At 38.4% G+C, this 11,510-nt stretch overlaps 1 protein-coding gene across 1 annotated transcript in view; it reads right to left on the reverse strand.

Annotated features, from left to right (window-relative positions):
- Positions 1–1,031: 1,031 nt before the first annotated feature.
- Positions 1,032–11,510, reverse strand: part of CUNHXorf56 (chromosome unknown CXorf56 homolog) — a 14,094-nt gene continuing 3,615 nt past the window's right edge. The window contains 6 exon segments of the mRNA XM_010612987.2: positions 1,032–1,433; positions 3,297–3,389; positions 4,277–4,318; positions 4,320–4,367; positions 4,874–5,012; positions 7,174–7,215. Coding sequence (XP_010611289.1) covers positions 1,368–1,433; positions 3,297–3,389; positions 4,277–4,318; positions 4,320–4,367; positions 4,874–5,012; positions 7,174–7,215 — 430 coding nt within the window. The 3' untranslated portion in view covers positions 1,032–1,367.

Genomic DNA, 11,510 nt, shown 5'->3' on the forward strand with positions numbered 1-11,510 from the left:
CATCACCACTCTTTTGCTAATTTCTTGCTAGCTCACATCTACACATCCTCTAACCTATTTTTCCCTGCAAACAAGGATACCAGATAAAAAGCAGAGAAAAGAGCCCTACTATTTCCCAGCAGCACATCACAAGCAGACAATGGGCACTTAACTAAGTACAGTTTACTGCAGATAACATACAGGCGAACAGATTAAAATGTGGATACAAGCATGTGAATTGATGACACTAAAGCAGTGTGACATGAACTAATATTTATACATATAAACTTTGCTTCAAAGAGCAAATGTATAATAAAAGATACTCAAGGCTGGGAATTTAGATAAGTGGCTCTCCACCTGCCTGACAAGCACAGGGGCTGAGTTTGATCCCTGGTACCGGAAAAAAAATTTAACATTTTTAAAAAATAAAAGAAATTTAACAGATCATTTCCTTTATCTCAGCATCTATAAGGTCTCCCACCCATCTACCCACACAGAGAAGCAGTACTTCTAGGTGCAGATTAGATGGTGGCTCCCTTAGGCTACTTATTAATTCAAAACTAAGCTATATTCTACTCCCTCACTGTAATCTGGCTATCTGGCTTTTCTTTTCTTTTTTTTTTTTCTTTTCTTTTGTGGTGCTTGAGATGGAACTCACAGCCCCACACATACCCAGCACGTACTCTACCACCAAGTTCACCCCCAGCTCTATGGTTTTCCTTCTTCAGATATAAAGTTTGATATGGTGTGGCTCACCTACAGCTCTAATATTTCTAATATACATTTTGGCTTTTAATGTTCTCTGCTGACAGTAGAAAGATTCAAACCATACACAATTCTAAGAGCCATTCTAAGACCAGAGACAGAGACAATTAAAAGGATCTTACTTTTTATTTCAAATTTAACTCATGCCACTTTTCTCTATGACATGCTATAGTATTTTTTTTTAATTTTAAACATTTTATTAACTTTGAAGAATAATAACAACCATTTTAGAAACTAGAGATATTTGAACATTATCTATTCATAGTTTCTATGCAGTTGAAGTTTATATCAAATGAACAAAAAATACTATAGAAAAATCTATATAGAAAAAGATACAGAACAATCTATTGAACAGAAAGCAGGTCAAATGGACTCATAGACTCAGACCTTTTTTTTTGTACCAGGGATCGAACTCGGGTCCTTTAGCTTGCAAGGCAGGCTGCAGAACCACTGAGCTAAACTCCCGGCCCTCAAAGACCTTATGGAATATAGGAGAATCAATGGGAAGCAACATAGAGCCTTCTCCTGCGGCATAAATAGAAACCAGTCCACATAAACAAGAAATTATTTTTCTTCTTAACCTAAATGCTTGCCTCTGGTCCAGGCTCAGAGCAAGGTCTTGGTCATTTCAACTGGTTGTCAATCAAAGTCCCCCCCTTCATTTTCGCTTTCTTGGCTTCTAGTTCTGCCTGGAAAAAAAAAAAAGCATATGCCTCAATACATCAAATGAAATCCTTCTATTTCCTTCCTTATTTCAACTACCCACTTCTCCCTTAATATAGTGTACAAACTAGAAGTGGTTCTAAAAGCCTTATGCATCTCCAGCAACCTTTCTGATATTATAACAAAGAAAATGGTATTTGTAGGTCAAATATATTCATAGATAAATATATGAGACTGTGAACCAAGACAATGAATAAAAGGATTCTACGAGCTCCAGAACTTCCAAAGTGCTGAGGAAGCCATATCATGGCATATTACTGCCCTATCCTTCGAAGAACAGGAAAAATACCATTCCAGAACAGTGCTACTTAAAATTGTGTGCTCCGTAAGTCCATGCAACATGTATAAAAAAATGAAAGCAAATATTTTATTCATTCACTTATTTCTTTATTTTTGGTTTTTGAGACAGGATCTCACTATGTAGTTGAGACTGACCTGGAACTCACTATGTAGCCCAGGCTGGTCTCAAACTCACAGTGATCCTCCTGCCTCAGTCTCCCAAGTGCTGGGATTACAGGCATGCACCACCATGCCTGGCTTGAAAGTAAATATTTTAAAACCTGTATAACAATAAACAGAGTAAAAATAAAGGAAAATAATACAAATTGAAAACTGGGGCCTGGAGGTGTACACCTATAAACCTAGCTACACAGGAAGCTGAGGCAGGAGGATCACAAGTTCTAGGCTAGCCTGGGCAACTTAGGGAGATACTGTGTCAAAATAAAAAAATTTAAAAATTGGCTGGGGATGTAGTGCAGTGGTACAGCATACCTGGGTTTCATCCACAGTGCCAAAATATAAAATTAAATTAAAAATAAAAAACACAGGCCAGGCATGGTGGCACAGGCCTGTAATCCCAGCACTCGGGAGGCTGAGGCAGGAGGATCACTGTGAGTTTGAGACCAGCCTGGGCTACATAGTGAGTTCCAGGTCAGTCTTAACTACATAGTGAGACCCTGTCTCAAAAATTAATTAAAAAAAAAAAGACAGAGATGTAACTCAATGGCAGGACACTTGCCTAGCACATACAAGCCCCTGGGTTCAGTTCCTAGAATTTAAAAAACAAAACAGTTGAGGTCAATTCATTTTTTACAAATTAAAAATATACAAATTACAACATTAGATATTAAAGAAAAAGAAAGCACTGATCTTTCATCTTAGAAAGCTTGAGAAGCACTGCTCTCAAGTGCGACAAGGTAAAAAGCAGCAACCAGGCTCTAACACATCACCAAAGATCCACTCCACTTATTAGAAGAGACTGGTATACATTTTGATGAAGCATCAATGTCTGAGTCTAATGAAATATTGTAAGTAAATGATCAAAAAAACCCCAAATGTCATCACCATCATATAAAGAAGTACACACTCTAAGATGAGCCTATTAATAACACAGAAAATTACCAGGTACCACCAAGTAACACTACTGTCCACTATTCCTTCCTGGAAGAACACCCAGGAACCCTGACATTTAACTCCCCATCTTGACCTTGAACTCTCAACAAATAGCAGATTAAAATACAGTATCATCCTAGGGAGGGATTTTATTATGTATAGTTTTTAGAGATGGGGTCATGCTATGCAGTTCAGAGTGACCCTGAACTCACTATGTAGCCCCAGCTGTCCTTATACTCATGGCTCTCCTGCCTCACCCTCCAGACTACTGGGATTATAGGTGAGGGCTATTTAACAAGTATTCTCATTAACAGCCTAGATCTTGCAGTCAGAACCCATCCCCAAAAGACTTCTTAAAGGATTTCTTTGCTGGGTAGCTGTTCACAGTAAGAAAGCCCAACAGTGTAGCCCGGCATCTATCTACCCATGGCACTCACCAGCTCTTGCAGTCGTCTCTTGCTCATGCTTTTACGCTCCAGCTGTTTCTCAATCACTTTGACATTTTGGGCATACGAATCAGCAACTTCTCTCTAAAGGAAACAGCAGCATCCTTAAACCAGTACTCTCACCAAGGAATCATAACAAAGGCCATGGTAGCAATTTATGCTATTCAAATCAAGCAGTTGTTACCAAAATGGCAAGTCTGTTCTCTTTCAACTCTTCATTTGTCAATAATCCAAGAGAGTTCAGATTTCAAGCAAAATCATTTTTAAAATTATAAATCATATATGTTGGGTTTTTTTTGTTTGTTTGTTTCATTTTGTTTTGTTTTTGGTACTGGGGACTGATCTAGGACCTTTGCACTGAGCTATATCCCCAGCCCTTTTCATTTTTTATTTTGAGACAGGATCTCACTAAGTCACTAAGTTGCCCAGGCTGGGCCTGAATTTGTCACCCTCTGCCTAAGCCTGCCAGAGTGCTGGGATGATAGGCATGCACCACCACATCTGGCTTCTGGTCACATCTCTCCATAAATGACATTCTACTGAAGAACCAGAAAGGTACTTGCTGCTAGTGCTAAGGACAGACTCACAAACCAACAGAGCTGGACTAGAAAAACACCTGAAGTCATTAGTCCAGAGGTTTTTACAATTTGCTTTGCTTGCTTTTTTGTTTGTTTGTTTTTGTTCAGTGCTGGAGCTTGAACCCAGGGCCTTGCACATGCTAGGCAAGTGCTCTACCTCTGAGCTACATCCCCCATAGTTCAGGGGTTTTTAATTGAAGAGATGAACTGGATCCAAGTCCCTTGTTCTCATTCTACAGATCTTCCTGAGGTCCAGGGAAGCAGTTTCTTCCTAGGAGAGCAGAGCTTGAAAGCGAAATCTCTAATTGTTTTGCTCCGCAGAGAGGCTAGCGATCTAGAGTTCCCATTCCTCCCATACCCAATTCCCGCTTCCTAGAGAGCAAAACCACTTACAGCCTCAATCTCCTCTTCTTCTTCATCAATAGTAGACACAGTTGACAGAGCTGAACTTGCCCATGTCCTTAGTCCATTTGATCATCATCACCTGAAGCCGCAGGATGAGGAGACACTCTAGTTCATCCCAACGGATCCATGAGCCATGTGTGAGTGTGCACGTGCGCATGCCTGTGAGGAGGGCTGAGGGAAGTGGGTGGAACACCTGCCTACCTCTTTGGGAACATTACTTATCTGAAAGTGCCAATGCTTCTATTTATTTCATTTTGTCTAACATTTACCATCAAGAATTTTAAAGTACATTTTTAAATGAGCCTAATTCATTCAGTGTTTAACTGTTCACACTAGAAAAAAGTTTTGAAGGAAATGAAAATAAAAACCTTATCAGGCAATTGTGGAAAAGAAAAAAGTACAAATAAGAGGTGCTGTAATTCTGTAACATATGCTTAGACACAATAACGGCATTCTCTTGATTAAACAACGAATCCATTAAGAGCAGTTTCTTGTGTATTATATCCTTATTTAAAAATCTAAGACTAACTCTATGGCTATATTAAGCAGTCTTCTTGGGTATGCATCTCCTTTAATGATAATTACCTTCTTGGGAGGCTCTTGTTTCTCAGTATATATATTTGTTTTCCCAAAACCCTGGCCACACTTCATCACTGCTCCATCTATAATGAAGGTCACGGAAGCATCCTTCAGCTGGGACTGGTAGAACACTGGGAGTCCACACCTGCAAACGGCAAAATGAATCTCTGGGAAGCCCTCATTCCAAATCCCCAAACAGTGATCTGCAAAGTGTACTTAGACTCTGGGAATGTTGTAGTTTGTGACATAAACTAATGATCAGCTCTTCGCCATCTTTCTTTTGTTTGTTTTTTTGAGACAGGGTCTCACTATGTAGTTGAGACTGACCTGGAACTCACTATGTAGCCCAGGCTGGTCTTGAACTCACAGTGATCCTCCTGCCTCAGCCTCCCAAGTGCTGGAATTACAGGTGTGCGCCACCACGCCCGGCTCTTCGCCGTCTTTTATAAAATAACCTGACAGGCATCACCTGCATCACTTAGGATATTGTTAAAATTGTTGATAAGATTTCTAGGTTTCTCCCAGAAGATCCTACTTCAGCAACTGTAGGGGTGAGGCATGGGAACCCACCATTGTAAACAAGCTCCCAAAGTGATTCTTACTAGATAAATTTTAGTTTATCTAGTTTATCTGGCTGATTGCTTTGCAGTCAAAACTGCTACAATTCTTCCTAGGCATCTGAGTAACTGGCTTGGGCATTTTGTCTAGATTTTTTCAGTTTTGTTTTAGAAATGAAGAAACATAAAGGCCCCACTGTAGTAGGTGCCAAACCAACCCATGCAGTAATTGCCAATTTCTTTGGGGGCCAATATTATATTTTTTGAGGTGAACAACATAGAACTACAAGAAAGGATAAAACCAATTTCACCCATTTAGTATGTATGGGGGCTAAAATAACTTATCCACTTCCCCTGCTTTAATTCTTCTAACCTGAGTCTTTTGGCAGTCAAGATGTAACTATATCAAAACTGAATTTACTATAGTTAAATATTTTCACTATTACCAACCTAAAGTCAGAATTATACATACACTTTTGCCTTAAATGATAACTCTTTAATAAGACTCTTAGGTCTGTGATCCCATAATTGACTTTATAAATAGCTCTGGACTAAATTATACTATGTTACATTTACCATATGCCCCAGTCTATTCTACTCCAAAAGAAAACAAACATTTGCTCTAAGATTTATACTAGAATGTTCACAGCAGCCCAAACCAGAAATAACTCCAATGCTCTTCAATGAGTGAATGGGTAAACAAACTGTGATACAAAGGAATACTATTCAGCGACAAAGAGGAACAAATGATTGACACACAAACCAACCTGAATGAATTCCTAAAACATTATACTAAATGTTAAAAAGCTAGGTACAAAAGATACATATTGTACTTAGTAGAACACATATGTAGAATTTATATAAAATTTTAAGAAAGGCTAACCCATAGTGATAGAAAGCAGTTCCTAACAGAAGAGAGGAGCAGGGCCGGGGATTTAGCTCAGTGGTGCCACCGCCTGCTTTGCAAGCGCAAGGTCCAGAGTTCAATCCCTAGTACCCCCGCGCCCCCAAGAAGAAAGGAGCAGAGAAGGAGACTGGCTGCAAAGGATACAGGCAATACTAGAAATTATTAATATCATGATGGTGAAAATGTTATATGACTATACTTTCATTAAATTGTATGCTTAAAATTGGCAACTGTTTTGTTTTTGAGAGAACAAAACAATTTTTTTGTTTTGTTTTTTGGTCTAGGCTGGCCTTGAACTCACTATGTAGCCCAAGTGGCCTTCAATTTGCTGCTGTCCTCCTGCCTCAGCCTCCCGAGGGCTGAGATTAGAGGAATTAACTATCATGCCTGGCAAAAAATGGGCAAATTTTATTACATATAAATTATATCTTAGTTTTTAAAAATTATACTGTGCTAAATATTTGTTTCTGTGGTCAGTTGGTCAAGGATGTAACTCTGACTTCTCCCCCCACCTCTTCACCAAATGTTTATTTGAAAAGTGTGGGGTAAATGGGTATTGGAGAAAACAGCTCTGCAGAATGAACTTGGGCTGAATAATGAGAAAGACGGTAAAAGAAAAAAATAAAAGTACATGCTGTGTCTGAGAAACACTACATGGGCTATTGCGCAAACTCATTTATGATAGCCTTGACGAGTCTCCTGAGGAAGTATATTAGTATTTGGTTTGAAGGCACTTGAGAAGGACAGAGACATAATAAAGAATTACATCCAAATATTATTTTCCTAACAAATTACGCCTCTATTTGTCTAGGCTTGGAGAAACCCATACTGATCACACTTACTTTGTACACTTCTTCCTGTATTGTCGTTCAATGCCTTCAGGCCTGCACAGAAAATGGAAGTTAAAAAATAAAAAGGTAGGAGCAAATCTCACAACCTATCAACCTTACCATCTCATTGCTATACATACTAAAAAGACCTTTCAAAAAGTTTTCATTTCATAAATGAATTGGTTAAATATGTATGAAATTTAAAGGTCCACCATTCCTTCCTTCCTTCAACAAGCATTTATCGAGCCCTTAATATGGGTCAGGCATCTCCCTGACAGAGGAGAAAGTAGAGGAGCAATACAGAGTAGCAATTATAGTTGTAGTAACAACATTAATAGCAGTACCACTTCTATAATCAGCTACATCTGTGGATTCCACAAACCATGCATGAATCAAAAATATTTGAAAAAATTGTGTCAGTAATGAACATGTACAGATTTCTTTTCCTGTCATTACTCCCTAAAAATACAGTGTAACAATAACTGATACAGCATTTACATTCCATTAGTATCATAGGTAAAGATGATTTAAAGCAAATAGTAGGATATGAGTGGGTAATATATAAATGCTATGCCTTTTTTACATAAGGGGCTCAAGCATCAGCAGGTTTTTGTGCCCGCAGGAGGCACTGGAACCAATCCCCCACATACACGGAAGGACAACTATGTAGTTTCTACCATATTCTAGAAGCTATTCTAAAATATATGCAGTTATTGACTTATTTAATTCTTACAACGATGCTGTGAGGTAGGTCATATTATTATTCCCATTTTATAGATGAGGGAACCTAAGCACAAATTTCCATAATTTGTACAATGTCATAGTGCTAGGAAATAAAGGAGGTTGAATTCAAGCCCCACAGTCAAGCTCAAGAGTTCTCACAATACTGCCTTAGATAATCAATGCATAAATAAAGAGCTCAATTCCATCCACCAGTTGCTTAATAGAAATCTGAGTACAAACTCATCCTTGATTCTTCTGCTCTCATATCTCACATTTGTTTCACCATCAAATCCAATGGATTTTATCTCCAAGTTTGTTTGGTTTTTTTTGCAGTGCTGGGGATAGACTCCTCCAAGGCCTCACACATGCCTAGGTGGAGGTACACCCCCAGCACTTTTAAAATTTTATTTTGAAATAGGCTGTCACTAAATTGCTCATGCTGTCCTCAAAGTCATGAGCCTTCTGCATCATCTTTCCAAGTAGCTGGCCAAAAATAAATAAAGAAAAGCTGAACCCACCTCCTTTTCCATCTTCCTGCCCTGTTACCAATTCCCTAGACTATTATAACAAATTCCTGATTGGTCTCATTTCCCCCTTGTTTCAATTATTCAATAGTCAATATATGTACACAGTACACATATGAATATAAAATGAAAAGCAAATAGCCTTTCCACTTATTCTCTACAAACCTGGTTCCCCTCCTCAGAGGCAAAACATTTCTGTTTTTCTGTGTTTATCTCAGAGACAGTCGACGTATACATAAGCAAAATAACCCTGACAGGTATATATAAGTCAAGCACTGTACATTTTTTGTGGTAGGAAGTAATACTAGGGACTGAACTCAAATCTTCACATGAAGCTACATTCACAGACATGTTTTTGTTGTTTGAGATAGTTAAGTTGTCAAGCCTAGGTTCACACTTGCAATCCTCCTGTCTCAGCCTCCCAGAATACTAGGATTTCAAGCATGCACCACCACACTTAGCTTCTGGAATTTTTTTTGCATGAGGGAGGTAGTGCTGGTGATGGAATCCAGAGCCTTGAAATGTTCAACAAGCACTTTACCATTAAGCCCAGTACATAAAGAATGTTTTTCCTTTTTTTTAGATGCATCTACCGTATTTTACACTGTTTTCTACCTTTTTAAAATCATTTAACATGTATCCATTTTTCCAAAGCATACATATATAGGGCTGGGGATTTAGCTCAGTGATGCCACCACCTGCCTCACAAGCGCAAGGTCCTGAGTTTGATTCCCGGTACCAAAAAAAAAGTCTGTGTGTGTATGTGTATATAATATGTATGCACACACACACACACACACACACACATATACACACACACAGATATGCACACATATAAATGGTTATTCTACACCAATAAATAAATAACTACTCTTCTTTACAAGAACTCGTATTCCTCTACATGCAGAACCAAAATGCCTTTTACCCGTTGGATAAATTCCTAGAAGGGTGTACATTTTAACTCGGTAGATAGTGTCAAATCACTATAGAACTTGAACCAATTTATACTCCTCCCACCCATGTGTTTAGGGTTGTTTCCCTACAATACTGTATGCTATTAAACTGTATTCTTGCCAATCTCATATGTGAAAAATGAGATCTAATTTCTTTAAGAAAACGTTTCATTAATAGCCATTTGTATTTTTTGTGAACTGTCAATTCATATCTTTTGTTTATTGAATTACTTTTTAATTTTATATTAAGGAGACTTACCAGTGTTAAGGGGCCTTATAAATATTTCTTTCTATTTGTTATTTGCCTGCTATTTTTCCATCATGTGGAAATTGTAGATTTTATTATCAAGGCAACCTTTATTTCTTTTTTAGTATGTATGTCATAGCTAGTTAAATCTTCCTCACTCTGAATTCATATCTAAAACAAAAACTCTTAACCACTTATTCTAAAATCTGTTTCTACTACTGTCTTACTTCAAATCGTTGTCTATATACTGCAGAGGTTAGTGTAACTTCATCAGGCATCTGAAATAAGATCTAAACTCCTTCCCATGGCCTACCAGGCACCAACTGAGTGTATCACTGGGTCCCTGCCTCGTCTCATTCAGTGCCTCCTTCCCTTCCTCTGCACCAGCCACACCAGTCTTCCTTCTACTCCTTGAACAAATGCACACTTTCTAACCAGTGGCCATTCACATGTACATGCGCTTCCCTCTGCTGGAATGCTCTCACCATGCCACCATGGCCAACTCATTCTCATCTTTCTTGGGCTCACTTCACATATAACCTAGTCAGAGGCCTTCCCTGACCACTTTTTTCTAAGAGAATCTCATGTGATTCTATATACCAGGCCTTTGTTTCATTCATATGGCTTTCTAAATCATAATCACTTGCTTTTTCTGTTTATTAATTTTCTGTCATCCCATCCATGAAATCAAAACTTGGACTGCTGCATCACCCTATCCCTAAAGCTGACCAGCATCAAGGATACAAAGCATGTATGCAATAAACAGTGGTTGAATGAATTCTCTTAAGAATTCAATTTAGGGGCCAGGGATTTAGCTCAGTGGTGACACCACCTGCCTTGCACGCACAAGATCCTGAGTTTGATCACCGGTACCAAAAAAAAAAAAAAAATCAGTTTAGTGAAGACAATTACAATCAAGGAGGTAAATTCTTACATGGAGGAATATGTAAGGAGTAATGGCAACACAGAGGTGGGAGCACCAAAGTCTTTTAGGCTATCAATGGAAGGCTTCATGTTGATAGTCCTGATAGAAAATGGCATTTCTGACAGAGGGAATACTATACATAAAGGTAAAGCAGCACAGCACATTCTGGGAATTACAGTCTACTATTATTGGGACTTCAAAAAACCAAGAATTTACTATTAATCTTACAAATATAAAATAATTGTAAGGATATACCATGCACAATTGTATGACAACAAATTAGCCTAGAATAAATGAACAAATTCCTAGAATGAAAAAAATGATACATACCGCCAAAGCAAAAAGAAATAGAAAATCTGAACAGATTATAACAAGTAAAAGAGACTGAATTAGTAATAATAGAAAAAGGCAGGACCAGGGCCTTTACTGTTCAATTTTACCAAAAGTACAAAAATTAAGCCCCATGTTTCACAAATATTTTACAAAAAAGAGAAAGAGGAGAGAACAGTTCCCAATTCATTCTTTGAGGCCAGTTTTACTCCAATAGCAAAAACAAAGACATCAAAACAAAAAGAATTTAGGCCAAGTATGGTGGTGCATGCCTGTGACCCCAGCACTCAGGAGGCAGAGGCTTCAGGAAGATCACTGTGAGTTCAAAGCCAGCCTGGGCTACATATTGAGTTCAAGGCCAGCTAGCACTACATAGTGAGACCCTAACTTGAAAAAAAAATTTTAAATTAGTATTGCTTAAGAATCACACATGCAGGATGAGGATGTAGCTCAGTGGTACAACGCTTGTCTAGCATGCACAAGGACCTGGCTCTATTTCAACTACTGCTCCACCCCCGAAAAAAGAAAGGATATATATGCAAAAAGTCCTCAAAAGACACTGGCAGGCCAGGGATTTAGCTCAGTGGTTACTCCACCTGCCTGGCAAGTGCAAGGTCCTGAGTTTGATCCTCAGTACAAAAAAAAAA

The sequence above is a fragment of the Fukomys damarensis genome, unplaced genomic scaffold (assembly GCF_012274545.1).
Source record: "Fukomys damarensis isolate Sample0158 unplaced genomic scaffold, DMR_v1.0_HiC HiC_scaffold_39, whole genome shotgun sequence".
Classification (NCBI taxonomy): Eukaryota; Metazoa; Chordata; class Mammalia; order Rodentia; family Bathyergidae; genus Fukomys; species Fukomys damarensis.